Genomic DNA, 22,321 nt, shown 5'->3' on the forward strand with positions numbered 1-22,321 from the left:
AATTTTGTACCATAAATGACAAGGAATAAAGTTAAAATCATGACTTTTAAATCATGCATATCAAGTGTTTCTTGTCACAGTGTTGAGTTGTCTCCAATAATTTATACAAAACTACATGTCTTACCATCAAGAATTCTTTGAAGCCCCGTGGACATCCCGTTTTGTAGTGCAGGCATAGTGTCGGACAATTCGTCAGCTTCTTGTTGTTTTTGAGACTCTGATGTATCACCTTCTGCAGCGTTGGTGTTTGTGTTGGCTGTCTCTGACTCTTCAATCTGAAAGTATTATTCATAAAATACTACAGACAAACTGTTACAATAAGACCAATGTTGCAAAGATGTTATTCATGTAAGACCAATGTCACAAAGACGTTATTTATGTAAGACCAATGTAGCAAAGATGTTATTTATGTAAGACCAATGTCACAAAGACGTTTTTTATGTAAGACCAATGTGGCAAAGGTGTTATTAATGTAAGACCAATGTTACAAGGATGTTATTCACATAAGACCAATGTGGCAAAGATGTTATTCACGCACATATTCACGCACATATACACATACTAGTAACCTTGTACAGTTTTAACACTTACAATAGTGCATTTTTGTTGGCTTGTCTGATTTTGAAATAGGAAATGACAGTCAGTCAATTGAGAAATTTTAGTATCAAAAGAATTTAAATGGACACCAAACAATTTTAGAATCTGGCTAGATATTGCATGGATGAATATGCAGGCAGACCAGACTCTTTAAATAAAATAAACAATACATGTAGGCAAAAGTATATGAGTCTGGTAAGATTGCATCTATGTGCAGGCTGGTCTGACCCTGTACTGGTTACATAGACAAGTCTTTATTGCTTAAAGAACAGTTGCATGCCGCAAAATTCATGCTAATCTTCATGAAAATTTTGAAATTATGTATTTTAAAGTAAAATATTGTGAAGTGAACAAAGGAAGTAATTTACACACTGCAAAAAGCACTTACAATCTATGAAAATACCAAAAAGAAGTCAAAATATGCACAAATAGCCCTGGCTGGCTATTGTAAGTCACATAGTAGAAATATGGTATTACAATGTACTGCAAAATCTGTCATTAATCGCACATAACATGTAAAATATGACTAGAATCTTCAATCTTTTTACTTTTCTTAAAATCTTAGTACAATTTTCTTGAAAAATTAGGTTCATCTGGAAGCATGCAGTTTCTAAGTTAATTGTAATAAATTCAAAAATAGCACGGCATTAAGATTTTTTAAAGGAAAACTTTGGCTCCTTTCTCTAAATAACAAATAATTCATTTGTAAAGTGAAGAACTTTCTGTCTTTCCCTTGGTTACTAAGACACTTTAAAAATAATACAGTTATTTGTAAAATGAGCCTGTCTTTCGAGACATTAAAGGGACTTTACTGAGGTTGTTTTGACATGACAGGACTTGAAATAACTTTTGAGAGATAAATGTTCCATTTGATGTAGGTCTAGACTTATGTGTAAAGTTTAAGATCATTTGCTTACTCCATTTTTTCAGAATAGTTATTGCAATACTTTTCATTACAATTGGGCCAAAAATAACACAAAATACTATTTACATTTTTTTTTCTGTGTATAATTCTTAATTATTTTTTGTACATTGAATCTCACAATAAATATTTAAATATGTTTTGTGCCTCAGTAATTTAAGGATTGTGTTTTAACATTTTGACTATGTTATCTGATAAAATAATTCTTTACCTTAACAAGCACTATAACTTATTCCAAACTTATCAGAACAGATGTTAATAAATAAAAAAGATTAAAAAATATTTTTATAGACAATTACAGTTTACTTACTCAAGTTCTTTTGATATAATCCATGATATGAATAAGTAAGTACTTGTAATACTGTATAACTAAAAAAAAACCTTTACTATATACAGGCTAAAAACTAATTTCCTGGGCTACATAAAAAACCTTGAGAGAAAATTCCTTCCCTAAGTAAACAAATTTAAAAGTGTCAGCCATTAACACCTATGATTATGCCTACGTGAAGAAATGAATGAAAAAAATTCATTTGACTTCAGTAGTCAAAACAATGTTACAGTGTTTGTGCGCTTTATGAAGACCCGTCACTAAATCATTACCTATGTACAACAGCAGATTTAATATTCAAACAGAACACGGAAAATCGACAGGGCTATATCAAAGTGTGTTTTTTCTCATTAACGAAATATTGATTTCTCGTAGTGATCGTCTATAGAATCAAAACGTGCTCGCCATTTCTTGTCAGATAAAAACATCATAAAAGACGTATCGTCAATTGATTCACTGCTCGTAAGAAATTCAATACAGTTGAATAATTTTGAAAAGGAAAAAAATGAAACTCAAGGCTGCGAGATTTACTTTGAAAATGTTCAAGGTTTCTGCATGATCATCTTTCGGAAATGAATCAGGTTTTGAAAAAGATACCGTAGATTTCGTATGAAACGTATTGAACAATGGATTTATTGACACTCTCTGGTATCTTATAATGGATTTCAATGCATAATTGACTATCTTATAAACTTCTATCATTAAAATTAACCGAAGCGTGAGATGTCCTGGAAATTTTTCAATCAAATTATTTTACACTATGTTTCAAAATGGTGTCAATTTATTCCTATGAAAAATCAAACTATATCAAATGATATTTAAAAAAACATTTTCCCTTGGTCTTATCTAGGAATTAATTAAATACAAAAAAGACCCTAATTAAACTATGAAAGGAAGGCTCACCAAAAACCATAAGAATCAAGAAATAAATCCAATACAATCAAGGAAAACACATTGAAATTTTGTTATAAAAGTTTCTTATTTACATTATACTAGTTCTACATTACAATGACTTTAAACCTTTATATTTGGTATTAGTATTTAAATTTTGTACAAGCAATGACCTAGTAAAATATGTAAATCAATTAAGTACAACAATTGGTTAACACTTCTGTTATAAGATATAATTGCCCATTCAGCACATATTGGGTTTTAGATTTAATGATCTCTGAAAAATAATATCCACTCATTTCCAATCAGTGGTTTCACATTGAGAAAAAAATAACTTTCTTTAAATAAAACTTAATCAAATTTAACTAATAAATCAACTTGAATGTTTCATCCTAGCTACTGATCAGTTGTTGGTTTCTGACAATAACAGGCATGACTGTTGATCATCCAGTTGTCTGTTTGTTTATTTCAATATTTCTTATAGTCTAACATATTTAGTAAAGAAATTGTTAAAAATAAAAAAAATATCCACTTCTCCCAAATTCCTTCACAGAAGAAGTACCTAACAAGAGCCAATGACTAGGGGGTAGGGCCATGCTTGACTCTTTTTTTATATTTCTAAAGTCAAACACATCAGAGGAAGAAAAGAATAGTAAAGAGTTCAACTAAAAAAGTTCAAGCTAAAAATGAGCTGTCTTAAATATATGAACATTTCTGATAATTAGACCATCCAACCTTTATCCAAAATAAACTTAATAAATAAACTGTAGTAATCATAAAAATAACCATAAAACATTGAGCCAGTCGAACTGGGTGATGCTCCCCGAATAGGTTTTGGACACAGAAAAGTAGTTTCTTCTTGATATCTCTTATAGTTTCAGAGTTATGTCCCCGGCAAAGTTCAATGTGTAAATAATGATCAAATGGCAATAACTCCAAAATAAGGCAAGGCAGATTTATGGTTCTTTTTTTAGGATCTTCTAACTCAATGAGATCTATCTACTTTACAAAAGTTTTCTTTGTTGATACCTCTTGTAGTTTTCAGAGTTATGTCCCGGACAAGAAAAGGGGACGGACGGGAGGGGATAAAGTGGGGGACTATATGCTTTCCCTTTGGGGGAGCATAGGAACCCAATACTGATATTGCTGTTAACAAAATAATTGCAACAAAACATCTAAAATACCTGATATAGGGTGAAATGAAACTGAAAAAAAAATTTAACAGTTTCAAATGAAGTAATTACTTAAACACAACCCAAGAATTTGTAACAGAGGGTTTACCAAACGTCCCCCGCCTTCGGGGAAGGTTTTATATGGAAGCATAAAATTGGGCGCTATTTTCAAAAAAGATTGAGGTTATGGCTGTTCAGGGACTTTCATTTCCAAAATTAATGATCAATGCTGATCTACAAATGCAACAATGAAATTTATTAAAGAAATACTTACTAAAATGAAACACGGAATGTAAAATTCTATCATGTTTAAAACTTTGAACCTCTAAAGGTGTGACCTTGGACCTTAAAGGTAGGGTGATGAACTGTGTTGGATGACATATCATCTTTAATTAATATTACTAAAATTTTGTTGCTTTTAAGTCAGTTCAAAATTTCCCTATTGAACTATGTTAGAATTATAGTATCGGACACAAAAATATACCCCTATAACAGACTATGTCAATCTTTGACCTCTAAGTGTGACCTTGGAGGTAAGGTAGGGGCCCATGTTTTGCACCTGACATATCATCTTATTTATGTGATTATTTGTGCAAGGTATTTTTAAAATCCCAGGTTATGGACTGGACACAAAATATACCCTATTACAGAGTATGTAAATGTTTGACCTCTATGGTGTTGACCTTGACCTTTGGAGGTAAGGACACATGTGTTATGCATGACATATTATCTTATCATAGTGACTATTTGTGCCAAGTATTTTCAAAATCCCTTGATCTATGAAGAAGTTATAGACGGGACACAAAATAAACCATATAACAGACTCTGTAAACCTTTGACCTCTAAGTGTGACCTTGACCTAGGAGGTAGGGGTGCAGGTGTTGTATCTGACATATTGTTCTTATTATTGTGACTATTTGTGCCTAGTTTTTTTTCAAAATCCTGAAAAAGTACAAAATATACCCTAAAAAACATGAATACGTAAACTTTTGACCTCTAAGTGTGACCTTGAACTTGGGAGGTAGGGATGCAGATGTTGCGCATGACACATTGTCTTACTATTAGTGAATATTTGTGGCAAGTATTTACAAAAATCCTTTGATCTATAAAAAAGTTATGGAAAGGACACAAAAATATACCCTGTAATAGACTATGTTAATCTTTGACCTCCAAGTGTGACCTTGACCTTGGAGGTAGGTGACCAGTTGTTGCGCATGACACATTGTCTCATTTTATTGTGAACAATTGTGGCAAGTATTTACAAAATCCCCTTCAAAGATAAGAAAGTTATGGACCGGACACAACATATATCCTCAAATAGACAATGTTGACCTTGAATGAGCAAGTGCGACCTTGACCCTGGAGGTAGGGGTCTGGTTGTTGGGCATGACACATCGACTTTATTATAACAAACATTTGTGCCAAGTTATTTCAGATTTCCATTGATAAATGAAAAAAGTTATGGACCGGACACAAAATATACCCTGTAATAGACTTTGTTAATCTTTGACCTCCAAGTGTGACCTTGACCGTGGAAGTAGGTGACCGGTTGTTGCCGCATGACACATCGTCTCATTATTGTGAACAATTGTTTGGCAAGTATTTACAAAATGCCTTCAAAGATAAGAAAGTTATGGACCGGACACAACATATATCCTCAAATAGACAATATTGACCTTGAATGAGCAAGTGCGACCTTGACCCTGGAGGTAGGGGTCTGGTTGTTGGGCATGACACATCGACTTATTATAACAAACATTTGTGCCAAGTTATTTCAGATTTCCTTTGATAAATGAAAAAGTTTTGGACCGGACAACAAAATATACCCTGTAATAGACTATGTTAATCTTTGACCTCCAAGTGTGACCTTGACCTTGAAGGTAGGTGACCGGTTGTTGCACATGACACATTGTCTCATTATTGTGAACAATTGTGGCAAGTATTTACAAAATCCCTTTCAAAAAATAAGAAAGTTATGGACCGAACACGGACATATTACCATCAAATAGACAAATGTGACCTTGAATGAGCAAGTGCGACCTTGACCTTGGAGTTAGGGGTCTGGTTTTGGTTTTTGCGCATGACACATCGTCTTATTATAACAAACATTTGTGCCAAGTTTATTTCAGATTCCTTTGAAAAATGACAAAGTTATGGACCGGACACGAAAGTTGTGACGGACGGACAGACGGACGGAGCCTATTACTATATCTCCCCTTTTTTCTTCGAAAAGGCGGGGGACAATAATCTGAGGCAGGTTAAATTTATTTCCTGAAATTTCACCATAAGTTTGTTATACAGCTGATTTTATTGCCAATCTTAAAATTTTAATCAGCTTTGATTTTATTTACTGTTTTTAATAATGCACAAGTTGTCACCGTGGTCCACCACATGAAAGGTAGACTATTTTCATTTTTGATGCAGTATGAAAGGCCCTCATTTCAAGATTTTTGGAGCCGAATTTCTGCTCAATTCAATAAATAAAAAAAAATAATAATAATTTCAAAAAAAATAAGTAACTGCTTAGCTGCCTAGAGCAGGAGATCCTTGAAAATATCCCGTTTAAATTTGCTATCTTGATAAAACAAGTATTATTTTAGACAGAAATTTTTTCTTTTTTTCTCCCTACCTATGGGCTTCTACCTAAGTACACAATATATATAGGATACAGTAATTATGGCCCTAGTATATAAATACAAATCAACCATATTCACTGATAGTTGGTTAGAAAAGACATTTTATTATACTTTAAAGGGTATGGTACCGTGGCATGGCCCTTGTACAGGGGATAATTGTGTCATGGAGAAATGAGGAGAACAGTTCAAGCCCCAACACTGTAAGACTTAAATCAATGATCAAGGTTATAATAACTGGTGCAGCATTCAGATATTAAATTTCTCTTAAATCCAATTTAGTTGAAAAGACATGACCGTGCACACAAGGATGGATGAAATATATGTATTTTCTATTCTTTTTACTAATTTAGATCATCAATTATCCTTCAATCTAGCAATTTCTTTAAATTAGTAAGCTATACAACAATGCTAAAATTGCTATGGTTTAGTGGGAGGTTAAGGGAAGTAACTTTGATAAAATAAATGTCATTGAAGATTAAAGGGAAGTAACTGTTGTTATACTATAAAATTTAGTAATATTTGGTTTCATTTTTCTTGACTCAATATAAAACTATAGAGCTCTAAAATATTTAACTAACAAATTTTCTTTATCTCTATAACAAAGTAAGCAAGGACGGGACTTATTTTTATGTTAGGTTACTATCCCTTCATATAGATACTTATATTTTTATCTAAACTGTGTTAGTGGTATTTAATGTGGAACAATTCTTAATAGGAAAAAAACATTGACAGGAATTTATTTGAGAGGACTAAATGGATGTATACATTAAACAATTCTGAAATTATCCCCTGCACAGTAAATTTATTTTTTCTGAAGTCACTTTCTGACAGTGGCAGCATGTCAGTATTTAGATTTAGAATCTTTTTTGTCAAATTATGAAGCCAGCATAAGGAAAAATGTTTTAATTCCTGTAACAAAATCTCAGTCTGAGTATCTAAATCTGTGTACATATCCGTGAAACAAAGTCTAATTGAATGATGCAATGACTATAATACAAAAAGCACACACAAAATGTAGCAATATATTTTAAAATATGACATTTTTTTAAAATATATATTGGCACCTTAGTGCAGTATCTGGATAACTAGATAAGGAGTTAACCTGTTACTGCACTTAAAGACAATATTCAAAATCCACAATATTCAAATAGATATGCACTAAGTGGACAATATCCAAATAGATAAAAGTTTCACTTAAAGTGTTGCTTTATTAAGTTTAGTTAAAGAGCCTAAAATATATACCTTAAATCCCCGTTCTTTAAGTCTTCTGTACTGGCTAAGAGGTGACAAACGACCCGAGGAGCCGGTTAAAGAAAATCCGGCTCTTTCAATCTGAAAACACAATAGTTCATGATAAACGACTTTCTTTTTTTTTCTTCTGTAAAACATCAATCACATCCTACTAATTTTCAATTAAAACAAAAATGTAAAAGACTTTAACTGAAGTTCTTCGGTTTATAATTTTTATAAATAATTTTAAAACACCCTCTCTGGTAATGACTGGTTGTTGTCCATCCAACTGTTTAATAGTAAAATAAGGAAAATTGAGGGGAAAAGGTTGCAAACCGTTGAATACTTATAGAAAATATGAATTTTGTGAATGCAATTTGTGGACATACATTTTTCTGCTATTTGGAACTAGAGAAGTAAAAACATAATTGTAATAATACATGTAAGGTTTTTCTTATTTACCAGCAAAGTTCATGAAGATACCTGGTACAAATAGCATGTTTTATATACTAATATAGCCATGATTTAATATTTGCAGACATTCACAATAAATAAAGATTTTCATGTTTTATACTTTTATCAAATACAAGTATTTTCTCTGTCTTTCTTAACTTGGCAATAAATGTATATAAATATGACATATAAACCTAGGAAATAAAAGGCAGGGCCTTTGATGGGCACCAACAGCCCTTTTCAGAGCTACCTCCTCATGTTATCTCTGGTTACTGTACATTTATTGGCCGCCATACAGTGACCTACTTTTGACTCAAAATTCATATTTTTCGCTAATATACTCCCTGGAAATTGGAAAAAAATTACCACCACTTTGTGCTTCAATTCAAACTCTTAAATGCCATGACTGGTGACATGTCCAGGGTCCTTAACCTACAGTGAAAGCTGCTTTTTGTGCCCTACATGGGCTGATTGACCCTATTAAATATAGACTACACACACACACTAACTGGAAAGAATAGTACACACAATAAACAAACAATTAGCTTTTGCAGAAAAAAAATCAAGATATTGGACCCATTTCAGAAAGTATAGATTTGCTTATCAACCACAGTCCACGTAAACTCAGCCCCCATTCCTAGGAGCCAAATCAGACAGTTTATAGACAGACAAAAGATTAATAAAACACTTGGCACTTTGTATCCTATTTATCCTATTTGTATATTACTAATAGTGAGATACTTGGTCTTAATTGACAGGTGGTCACAATTGACAGGTGGTCAGTGCATAAGGCTAGAACATCAGCTTGAGAACTTTTAAAGAAATTTCCACACTTTTGGGTTTCCCTGCAAATATTTATTGATATGTTATACATTTACTTCAAAAATTTTAAATCTACGTGACATTGTGTTCCTTAACCTACAAAGTAAGGTATTTGTAGCCATGGCGATTCCTATTAATATACAAACAACACTAACTTAAAAATGTACTATACTTAAACAAAAATTAGTCTTTTTTGGTGAAAAAAAAAATCAAATATTACATTTGGAAAGTATTTTTTATCAACACATGCATGAAAATCGCCCCCATCCATAGAGAAATCAGCAACAGTTATAGACTAACAAAGATAATAAACTTTGCTTTGTATCCTAAAATTATTTGTATATACAAAGTGAGATTCTGGTTTAATTGTTAGGGTCAAAAATTCAGGTGTCTGCATAAAGGTGGAAATATTGATAACAAAAAATATCCACAATATTTGATCACTGCAAAAAATTATTAATTGATATGTTATGAACGTTAACTTGAAAAGACACAGGTAAATATTTCAAAGGAACATCATATTTATACGGGGCAAAGGCCAGGACCGTGAAGGTTCATAGACTTTGATTAATTCATACTAGGCATACCTCAACATAAACAAATTTATAACTGATTATTAAAAATTGCCGTTTCATCTAATATATCTGATGTAAACTTTGAATCATTTTCAAGTATTTAAAATCAAGTCAACATACGATTAATCATCGGAATACTTACAAGTTTCTTTTGTTTTTCCAAGTGTTGCTGTTGTCTTGACATGAAATCCGTCCCCATACTTTCCACAATTTTGGCACTGGCAGTACTGACTTTAGGACGGAATGTAAACACATTGTCATCTAACAAAACAGACGGTTGCTTGCTCATTGCAATTGGTTTCAGCACTTCTCTTTTTGATAACCTTTTAGTTTCATCTGTATCAGATTCTTTTGAATTTTCGAAAATTTCTTTATTCACTTTAGTAAACAAAGTGTTTTCGTCTGTTGAAATCGGTGCTAATTTTACTTTTGATGTAGTATATGTATCATTCATGTAATGAGGAGTGGCGTTCGTTAATGCTGCTTGCTCAAACCTACGAGCTGCAATTTTACGACTGGCCGAGCTGATGCGGGGAACGAATTTGTTATCTCCTACCGCATTTTGCTTAAGTTTCCCCATCTGAACCCCGTGCAAGACCCATATTAAAATGGAAAGTACCTATCCTTTTACATTTTGTTAAGTTAACCTGAATGACATTTAGCGTACTTCGTAACTATGGAGCGGCCATGTTGTTTTCCGATTACACTTCGGTAAAATACGGAGGATTACGGGTTCTCAATTTTTAAACTGACGGAAAATGCTGGCAGCAATCGGATATCTCCGTTTATTTCCGTTACGCTGAAACGCCAAACGGTGCTCGTATTATTTTATTGTTATAGTTTAATTTTCGTTAGGCAACAAAATACTTAATTTATTAGTTCTTTTAAAAACAATAATTTTAATATCTGGACATAAAATAAACAGCCCTGTTTTAATTTTACAAACCATGATCAGCAAATATGTGCGCCCGCTGAGATTTGAACTCAGAACTCCTCTTATGTATAAAATAAAGAGGCATTTTTACAATTAAACTAGAAGAGCTTAAAACTTACTTACCATGGCTTGTTATTTTATTTAAAATATTAATATTCTTCTTACTTTTTTTGCATCTATAGATTTTAAACAGCCAAATATAGGTAAGGGCCAAGTATGGGTCTTTATTTCATGCTTTCCAGTGTTTTATTGTAATATATCAGATGATTATATTCTGATAAACCACTAGTGAAATTTATAAAATATAATTTTCACTGTAGCCGAACTATATATGAATGCGGATGAAAAGAAAATCAGAACTTAATAGAATAATAGGCAGAATTAAATGCAGTCATGCGTAAATTTTGCTTCTTCAGGAAAAGAAAGTCGATGTCACCATACATCATGTTAAAAATGTAACAAAGTTAGAGAAATTTAACAGAACTATATTTCAAAATTGATAATGTGACGTCATGATGTGATGACGTCAAACGGAGAATGCGCGACGTTACGCGGCAAAATCAGTAAAAAGTACTTAAAATCATTTTAAAAGCATGAAATAAAAAGAAAATTTATTTGTTTTACATATAAGATTGAAATATATTTCATTCGTGAACACCAGCTATTATATTTTCACGAGTGGCTACGCCACTCGTGAAAATATTGTATCTGGTGTTCACTCAGTGAAATTATATTTCAATCTTTACATGCAATACATAGAGGATATTCAAGTTTTTTCTATAAATACATGATTTATTTTCGAGTGGTATGAAAATAAATATTTCATGAGTGGCGGTAGCCACGAGTGAAATAAGGTAATTTTCATGCCACAAGATGAAAATAAATCAAGTATTTATAGAAAAAACTTGAATTTTCTGTTTATTATATACATTTTTCTCTTTTTTGCGATAAAATTTGAAAGACTTCCCTTAAATTTTGTGTACTGGAAGAATTTAAAAGAAAGTAGTCCGGCAAGACACCAGTGAAAATACGGAAAATATGTTTCACTGCAGTGAAAAATAAATTTTTACAGTGAAAATACGAAAAATGAAAATACGCATTTTATTTCATCAATATTTCTCAATATTTCATTTATAAGTATATAATAAAAACAAATATCCTCTATATTCTAAAGAAGAACATAGTGACCTAAATTTGCAATTCCAATTTTTTAAAGGATTTCTCAGAATCATTTTAACTAGATCTATTTAGCACATAAAATTTTTTTTATCACGCTTAAAATATTTTTTATCATCTGATGATATTTCTGAAAGATTTTTGTAAAATATTAACAATTTTCTATTATGGTTCTTATTTTACCAATCTAAGGCTATAAGAATCTTACACCGGCTGCCGGTACAGACCGGAATATCTAGCTCAAGGGTAACTGTTTACAGCGGTAACGAGGCTCTGCCGAGTTTCCGCTTAACAGTTACCCGAGAGCTAGATATTCCCATCTGTACCAACAGCCGGTGTTTGATTCTTTTTCTTGCATTTTACATGTCAATTATTTTCGGAACAGAAATTATGCAAACTGTTTTTCTCATTACGCACTTTTTTCTTATAGTAGCGTATGAACATACAACTTCATTCATAACGGAAAAATGACGTCATCCTAAGAACGCGATTCATTCATAAAAGGCACGCGTCAATGACATCATTTAAAACATGCGACTTGTCTTACATGGGGGGTGTACTTAGACAGAGTTTTCTAGCACCCGGTGTAAACGGTAGATAATCCTGTCTGAGATGCAAGAAAACATGTGCTGTTCTGGAGATAAAAAACAAAATAACAATGACAAGAAAATTATATAGATGGCAATTCTCTATGTATCTTAATTTGTTACTTTCAACAAAAACTGGATATCAACTACTTAGAAAACTGAAAAATCTATACTGTTCATTTTTAGATACTGATGGTTGATTATGAGTATAACTGATATATTAATTTATAGCCTCATTTTATAATATTATAAAAGTTATAATATACAATTCAAAGCTATTATACTCACGACAGTCTAATAAAAAATTGCTATTTTTATGACCAAAAAAAAAATCACCACATCAAAGAAACTGTTTTTTATTATTATGTTTTATTTTATAAGTTTAAGATGGGGTGACATTTGTCTGCAAATAAGCTCATATGGTATACAGTACCTAAAACTAAAAGAGCAACAGACCAAAACAATTAAAGACAGAATCAAACATCAAGTATGTCCGGGAGGTAATTCTTAAAATACACGCAACCCATGAAGTTCCATGAAGATGCCCAGTGGAAATGTATATAGACTTTATTCAAGCAAAAGATCATGGGACTTTTGCAAACTAGACAATCATTTTTACATTGCCCTCCTTACAAGCTCTCAAAAGAAATGAGAATGAGAATTAGTTTATGAAAATGACACTTGGAGAGAAAAAAATCGGAAGTATGCTCAGGTAACATTATGGCGTTGGATGGTGGCTTTTAAAGAAACAATTCTTACTTAGAAAAGTTTTGTCCAAAGAATTCTCGTATTAATGTTACTGAAGTTATTTTGTCACTTATGACACGGATTTATACGTGCTTATGACTTTATACAAAGAATAATATCTCAATCAGCTGATCACAAAAAAATAAAACAAAATCATATGCTTACTGTATAATCAAAATTCATGTTTTTTTAGAAGAAATATTTATTATTTTACTATGAAGATATTGCAGCTATACTAATAGTGGAAGATCTCAGATGCCCCGACTTGCATTATTTCAGGCATGAGTAGGCACTCAAGTAGAACCAACGACGTCCCATGAGCAAACTGGATAGCTTACTTACATGAAAGAAATTAAAATCCTTGTCGGGATTCGAACCAACAGTGGTAAGAGTCTCCTGATTTGATGTTCAAGGTAACCTTATAATAACTTTGCAGGTCATGAGAATGGTGAACATACCAATCAGTGTACATATAAAGTGTTTAACCTGAAAAATAACAATAATAATACAAATAATACAAATAAATACAAGATTTATTTCTCCCCCTCTGCTTTTACCATGGCTTGGGACATGCTAGTAGTTAAAACTGCACTCATCCAGATACATGTATTTTACTTTTCAAAAAAACAATCTCAATTCCTCCCAATTCTTTATGAAATAATCTTACTTAATGTTCCTAAATATTTTAATACATAAAAGGTCATTAAGTGCATACAAGTCTTGCTTTGTAAATCTAACCTTTGAATCTTAATATTTAACTTAATCATGTGACATATAAATTATTTTCATTTAAAACAATATGAATCTTGGAGAGTGCTGTTTTAAAACTAGGCAGCATTGGGAGAAGTGTAGCGACCGACCTTTTCGAAAAGAAAACTAGCTGAACACTGTTTTCGGGTATGTTACAGATTTAACTCTGGGGAATTACAACTAATATTTTGAAGTACATAATTACATAATATTTCTATCATTATTTTACTGTGTAAGGTGATTACTTTCTATCGCAAATTTTACAACAAAAAATTGTAAATAATGAAAATTTAAAAAAAACAAAAACAATTGTTTGGGATCTGCTATAATAAATATGGTGATTTTCTGCGTAAACTTGTCTGTTAAAATATATGTAAATAGACAATTCTATTAAAAACCGCATTTTTCCCCTATTGAACATAGAAGGACCGAAAAAGTGCCTTATTATGCAATGTGACGTAACCATTATACAAGTGACATAAAATCAAAATGCGATGCGTTGAAGGTAAGTACGGAAACATTTCAGGCACAGTTTAGCTCGATATCAGGTACGGCAGCATTTATTTGTTGATGTTGTGTTAGAATTGAAATAATATATCCAAATCAGTGATTTTATCGCTTGATAAAATCGTTGTTGTTCAGATGCGCATCATTATGCCCTGCCCTCGTGATATAATTCATCACATCCGAACTCCAAACTGTGATTTTATTTAGCTATAAAATCACTGTTTGAGATATTTTATTTCTTAAGTTTACGCAGAATATCACTTCATTTCATGTACAGAAAATGGCATTTAGCTAGTTTTTCGAATTATTAACCTTTGATTGAAGCTCTGAAGAATGGTAAGTCTGTCACTGTACAGTCTATGGTTTAGATAGTCGCATGTTTTGGTTTTGCTACACATCCCCCACCATTCTATGTTTACAGAGCTTCAATGTCAATGTCTAACCAATAACCGGTGAAAGTTTTGGTCAAAGGTTGGGCCTTTAAATTAATCATGCCAAGTAGTTTAAAAAGTTGATTGGTCAACTAGGGAAAGCCATGGCTTATGGTCATCATATGAGGTTGTCAGGTTGGTAATGACTTGTAGATTGGTCATTGATTAAGGTCAAGTCAAAGGTAAATGTCATCATAAAGGTGTTCAAATCAATAATTCAGGAACACTTTGACCCTGTAAGATAAGATGGAGATGTTTGTCATGACTAGTAGATGTCTGGTCAATAAGTGTAGAACAGTTTGTAAAGATGAGAAAAAATAGATGAGTAAAGATAAGTAAAGTCAGAACAGTTTTTAAAGATAAGAACTCTATATAAAATTGAGCTGGAATAGAAAACAACCAAGTAGAAAAACTGCATGGTCTGCACTTCCCCTTCGCAAAAAAGTGTAGAACAGTTGTTAAAAATAAGAACACTATATAAATTTAACTGAAATAGAAGAAAAAAAAAATAAGTCGAAAAACTGCATGGTCTGCACAGTCCCCTTCATGGTAGAACTGGGCAAAAAAGTGTAGAAAAGTTGTTAAAAACAAGAGCGATCAGTAATCACATGTGTCGCCTCATGATGGCCAATTTCATGTTGGGACAAATTTTGTGACAGACAGACGGACAGTGCACAACTAGACTAAACCACTTTGTACTGATCATTCCTGTAAAATTTGGATAAAATTGCACCAGTAGTTTATGAGGAGTAGTCCGGACAAGCTTTTGCGTATCTGGCAACACACAGAAAAAAAAACACCTTTTTATCAAAGGGCCATAACTCGGCCAAAAATCATTCAACCGGAAAACCCGTGCAATATGCGCAAGGACTTGAGCTACAGATCAATCCTGTAAAGTTTCATTGAAATTGCATTAGTGGTATAAGAGAAGTAGTCCGGCATTTTTCCCCTATTGAACACTAGAAAGGACCGAAAAAAGTGCCTTATTATGCAATGTGACGTAACCATTATACAAGTGACATAAAATCAAAATGCGATGCGTTGAAGGTAAAGTACGGAAACAAATCAGGCACAGTTTAGCTCGATATCAGGTACGGCAGCATTTATTTGTTGATGTTGTGTTAGAATTGAAATAATATATCCAAATCAGTGATTTTATCGCTTGATAAAATCGTTGTTGTTCAGATGCGCATCATTATGCCCTCGTGATATAATTCATCACATCCGAACTCCAAACTGTGATTTTATTTAGCTATAAAATCACTGTTTGAGATATTTTATTTCTTAAGTTTACGCAGAATATCACTTCATGTACAGAAAGTGCCAGAAAATGGCATTTAGCTAGTTTTTCGAATTATTAACCTTTGATTGAAGCTCTGAAGAATGGTAAGTCTGTCACTGTACAGTCTATGGTTTAGATAGTCGCATGTTTTGGTTTTGCTACACATCCCCCACCATTCTTTGTTTACAGAGCTTCAATGTCAATGTCTAACCAATAACCGGTGAAAGTTTTGGTCAAAGGTTTAAATTAATCATGCCAAGTAGTTTAAAAAGTTGATTGGTCAACTAGGGAAAGCCATGGCTTATGGTCATCAAATGAGGTTGTCAGGTTGGTAATGACTTGTAGATTGGTCATTGATTAAGGTCAAGTCAAAAGGTCTAAAGGTGTTCAGATCAATAATTCAGGAACACTTTGAACCTGTAAGATAAGATGGAGAGGTTTGTCATGACTAGTAGATGTCTGGTCAATAAGTGTAGAACACTTTGTAAAGATGAGAAAAAATAGATGAGTAAAGATAAGTAAAGTCAGAACAGTTTTTAAAGATAAGAACTCTATATAAAATTGAGCTGGAATAGAAAACAACCAAGTAGAAAAACTGCATGGTCTGCACTTCCCCTTCGCAAAAAGTGTAGAACAGTTGTTAAAAATAAGAACACTATATAAATTTAACTGAAATAGAAAAAAAAAATAAGTCGAAAAACTGCATGGTCTGCACTTCCCCTTCATGGTAGAACTGGGCAAAAAGTGTAGAAAAGTTGTTAAAAACAAGAGCGATCAGTAATCACATGTGTCGCCTCATGATGGCCAATTTCATGTTGGGACAAATTTTGTGACAGACAGACGGACAGTGCACAACTAGACTAACCACTTTGTACTGATCATTCCTGTAAAATTTGGATAAAATTGCACCAGTAGTTTATGAGGAGTAGTCCGGACAAGCTTTTGCGTATCTGGCAACACACAGAAAAAAACACCTTTTTATCAAAGGGCCATAACTCGGCCAAAAATCATTCAACCGGAAAACCCGTGCAATATGCGCAAGGACTTGAGCTACAGATCAATCCTGTAAAGTTTCATTGAAATTGCATTAGTGGTATAAGAGAAGTAGTCCGGACAAACTTTAAAATTAAAAATTATTAAAGGGCCATAACTCAAACAAAAATCATTGAACCGGAAAATGCTGACAATATGCACAACTAGACTTGGTACTGATCATTCCTGTAAAGTTTGGATGAAATTGCACCAGTAGTTTATGAGGAGTAGTCCGGACAAGTTTTGTGACGGACGGACGGACAGACGGACAGACAGACAGACGGACAGACAGACGACGGAGAAGTGATCCCTATATGTTGCCACTACTCCGTAGAGGCGACACAATAAGAACACTATAAAATTATATAAAATTGAACTGAAATAGAAAAAATATTAAGTGGAAAACTGCATGGTCTGCACTTCCCCTTCATGGTAAAACTATGAATGGGAGGTGCAGACAATCAACAATCTGGAAAACTGAAATTGACTTTCTACAGTCTAGAAAAGCCAATTATTTCATATCTATTTCATTTATATTTTCAAATGTCTGATCTTTGCACCACCAAATTATTTTCCATTACATTATTCATTCATTTTTCAGTTAAGACAAACTCATTTCACTTTCAAATTTCATTCATTCAACTCTTCATAAATATCTATATTATTGTTCTCCATTTTTTTCATTTCTTGAAGCAAATTCATATATTTTTTTTTAATTCAAATTTCCATGCATTCCTTCCTTTTTCAATTTATTTTCATTCATTTTCATTTCACATTCCTTTTTCTATTGTTGACATATTGTACGTAGTTCCTTCAAATTTATTTCTTTCATATTTCAGCCAATACTTTCCATTTTTCACTAATTTTCACCGCAGTAAACTTTCATGTACAATTTTCATCAATGTCAACATTCTTAAAACTTGACGTCATTTTCCGAAACAATTCATAAATGTTAACTCTTTCATGTTGTCAACATTCTCAAAACTTCATGTCATCTTCTCAAGCCAGGGATCATTTCACAATAATCACAATTTCACTTTTAACAATTCAGCAATGTTAACTCTTCACTTTTATATACACAATTTCAATTTCATCTAACATAGCATGTTATTCATAACGACATTCTGGTATGTCCCTCCCCCTACAATAAAATACAATATAACATCTTTTCAATATTTTACCTCTCTGTTCTGTACTTGCCTCGACTTTCACAATTATGAGTGACTAAAAATATTGTTTACCTCTTGCATCTCTTGTCTTGATTACTTGGTGGAAAATACAATCACCATCAAACAGCCCTCGATGGCTAACATACAGTAACTTAACATTATTCATTATACTTAACTAATACATTTGCATAAATTATTTAAAAGAATAAATGACTTACTATAAATTTTATTCTAATAAATTCTTTTCCTCTTTAATTTAAAGTTATAAGACTATGAAAGGTACGTCTATGGTTCTAATCAGTCAACAAGAGAAAACAAAAAGTATAAATTATTAACAACTTCTCTTGTGATGATGAAATATTTGTCCTTAGAAGCACACACACACACATACTTCACAATCTACCAATGATCCATCAGGTCACTGTCCAACTCAAAAACTTCCCCAATCATTACACATCAATCCATATCCAGCAATATCAGGCAAATCACAAAACACTCCACCGTTTGTTGAAGTTGACTGAAAGGAAACTTGGGCTATAATTTTACAACATGCACACTTCAAAATGTAAATTGCCACAAACCATTATTTAAGTTATTATATTGATTCTTAAATTCCTTTGCAATCAACAATTTATTTTTGTATAAAATTTTACTATATTGAAAGAAATACCAATTACAGTTAAATTCCATCTCAAAATTTTATTTACAGAAAATAACTTTTTTGTCTTTTTTTTGAATATTCAACTAGAACTCTGTGAGTCAGATGTGTCACCCTGCCAACAGTATAGCTGTCAGTTAGGCATTTTCTTCTTATATAAAGGTTATTTATAAACACTGCTCTTACAATGTACATGTACCTTGAACTTTAGTAGCATTTGAACTGATTGTAACCATGTTACATCAGGATTAACAAGAGCTGTCCGTAAGACAGCGCGCTCGACTTTTTTATTGCTTGCCAATAAAAAAAGTTTTTGCAGTAAAAGGCAATACAAGAATCTCTGTATTTTTAAAGTGAACTAGTTGTTTGATACCCTTGAATATTACAGCAATGTTTATATGACATAATTTATGGTAAAGTGAACAAGTGGATAGGAATGAATTTTTTTAGATTTTTTAAGTTTTTTAGTGCTTGCCTATAATACAAAACATTGACAGTTAAGGGCCATAATTCAAATAAAATCTTTGACAGAATTACCTTCTCCTGGACATGTTTGGGAATCATGATTGTAAACAAGTATTCCAACTTTCAAATTAATATCTCAAACAGTTCAGTCAAAAAGTGGACTGGTACTAAAAACTTAACCAAGATTCTAAGTCGATAAAAGGCCTTAATTTTTAAAACAAATCCTTGACAGAGTTACCTTCTCTTGCGTACAGATGGGGGTAATGATGTGAAATAGCATTAAAAGTTTCAAAGCAATATCTCAAAGGGTTAAGGCAATAAGTGGATTTTACCCATATTCAATGTATTTTCTAAGTCAAAAAGGGGCATAATTCTGTCAAAAACCTTGACAGAGTTATGTCCTCTTGTCTGTTGATGAAGGTCGTGATGGTAAACAAGTATGGTCAGTTTCAAAGCAATACCTCCAATGGTTTTGAAATAAAGTGAGGTGGTACAAAAAACTTAACCAAGCTCAATACACTTTCTAAGTCAAAAAAGGGCCATAATTCTGTCAAAAACCTTGACAGAGTTATGTACTCTTGTCTGTAGATGGAGGTTATGATGGTGAACAAGTATGGTAAGTTTCAAAGCCATACTTGTAATACTTCTGAAATAAAGTGGGGTGGTACGAAAAACTTAACCAAGGTGTGAAGCCAACGCCGACGCCGACGCCGACGCCGGGGCGAGTAGGATAGCTCCCCTTTTCATAGAAAAGTCGAGCTAATAAAACTGATATTATAAAAAATAAAAATATCATGGAAAAGTTTTACACTGACAGATCAAATGGAGGACTCTATGATGGATTCTTGTGCACTGCACTTAAAGTCAATGAAAAAAGCTTGCATACCAAATTTGAAGTTAATCAAACTTGTAGTGACCAAGTTATGCACTGGTAAAGCCTATTAAGTAGGAAATTATCAAATGGCAATAACAAAAAATCATGAAGTGCAGAGTACAATTTCTTGTGCACTGCACTTCTTATCAATGAGATCTATCATCATGAAGTTTCAAGTCAATAGCTTTTATAATGTAGAAGAATTGGCCCGTAAAGTAAGAAAATAAACAAAGGGAAATAACACAAACAAGGGCTGTCACAGGAGATAGGGAAGCTTGACTACGCAGTAAGGAAGACAAAACTATGAAAGAAAAATCAATTATCATATAAATATATTTCAGTATCAGTGATAGTATCAATAAAGCACTCGAATGTTCTATATTTTTGCATAACATAATATGCATATGATCTTGTCAATAAATGTTCAACAGACATTTCTATGCTTTAATGGGACAGCAATATGAAATCTGAAGTCAAGCCCTTCTAAAACAAAAATGATATAAAAAAAAGAATTTGAAGTTTTGAAAGTTCTAAGAGGAAATAACTCTTGAAAAAAGATGCTAGAGTTATGAACCTTGTCATGCATGATGTAATGACAAAGAGCAATTATTTATCTTAAGTGTAGAGTAGATACCATTTATAATAACAAAGATAATACTAAAAAAATCATTTACAAATGAATTTTAAGTTCAAATTTTAATGGAGATAATTCTGGGAATACAGGAGCTTGTATTGTATAACTCCTTATAGTAAAAAAAATAACATTTGTTATAGTGTATAAAGCTATACATCTGATGCAAAAAAAATTTTTTTGGATTTTCTAAAAAAAAGAATACTTCCAAATTTGTATGAAATAAAAATGGCAATAAATTGCCTAAAAGCGAGTGGTGCATGCACAAATTCATTGCTAAACGGATAAAAACCTACTTAAAATAGCAAAATAATATTTTGTTCCAGAACATTTTATTCTGTTTACGTACATTATTCATGTGTATTAAATAACTGAGACATTCTATGTTACAACATTTTCGGGAATCAACCATATAATAATGGAACCAATATAATTTTACTGTTGATAAATTTTATAAAAATATTTCATTAGATATAGATTTATACCCTCTAACATAAATTCCAAGTTCAAGGGGGGAATAATTCTGGAAATAGTCATGCTAGAGTTATGAACCTTGTCACACAACATGTGTGAAATGATCAGAAATATATATTGAAGTTTGAAGTAGATACCTTAAAAAGTAAAGAAGTTATAATATTTCGTAAAGAAAATTCTAAGTTCAAAGGGAGATAAATCTGAAAATATTGCTTCAAGAGTTATGAATCTTACCACATAAGATGTGGTTGATGATAATTATATGTATTTGAAGTTTGAGGTAGATATCTTTAAAACTAAAGAAGTTATAGAAAAAAAATTTTGAAGTAAAAAAATCTAAGTATATGGGGAGATAAAACTTGCAATATTGGAGCTACATTTATGAACCTTGTCACATAAGATGTGGTTAATGATAAGGAACATATACTTGAAGTATGAAGTTAATCCCTTAGGAAATAAAGAAGTAACAGTAACAAATAATATTTTTTAAGGAAAACTCTAAGTTCAAGGGAAGATAAATCTGAAATTATTGGTGCTAGAGTTATGAACTTTATCACATAAGGTGTGGTTGATGATAAAGAACAAATATTTGAAGTAAGAAGATGATCCCTTAAGAAATAAAGAAGTATCAGTAAAAAACAATATTTTTTAAGGAAAATTCTAGGTTCAAGGGGAGATAAATCCAAAAATATTGGTGCTAGAGTTATGAACCTTGTCACATAAGATAGGGTTGATGAGAAGGAACATATATTTGAAGTTTGAAGTTGATACCTTAAGAAGTGAAAAAAGTTACAGTGAAAAATATTTTTCTGCACCAAATCTTTAATCTGGACGCGGACGCCAATGCCGGGACGAGTAGGACAGCTCTCCATATACTTTGTATAGTCCAGCTAAAAACAAGAAGTGCAGAGTAACAATTCTTGTACACCGTGCACTATATACTCCTCAATGAGATACATCATCCTATGAAGTTTCAAG

At 32.3% G+C, this 22,321-nt stretch overlaps 1 protein-coding gene across 1 annotated transcript in view; it reads right to left on the reverse strand.

Annotated features, from left to right (window-relative positions):
- The window catches only part of LOC132738947 (uncharacterized), a 59,532-nt gene extending 49,188 nt beyond the window's left edge, over positions 1 to 10,344 (reverse strand). The window contains exons 1-3 of the mRNA XM_060726573.1: positions 9,769 to 10,344; positions 7,789 to 7,878; positions 125 to 275 (exon numbers count right to left, since the gene is read on the reverse strand). Of these exons, the coding sequence (XP_060582556.1) occupies positions 125 to 275; positions 7,789 to 7,878; positions 9,769 to 10,206 (679 nt within the window). The 5' untranslated portion in view covers positions 10,207 to 10,344. The remainder of the gene's footprint in view (positions 1 to 124; positions 276 to 7,788; positions 7,879 to 9,768) is intronic.
- Between the last annotated feature and the right edge of the window lie 11,977 nt (positions 10,345 to 22,321).

Source organism: Ruditapes philippinarum, unplaced genomic scaffold, assembly GCF_026571515.1.
Source record: "Ruditapes philippinarum isolate M1 unplaced genomic scaffold, ASM2657151v2 ctg3002_1_1_1_1, whole genome shotgun sequence".
Taxonomy (NCBI): domain Eukaryota; kingdom Metazoa; phylum Mollusca; class Bivalvia; order Venerida; family Veneridae; genus Ruditapes; species Ruditapes philippinarum.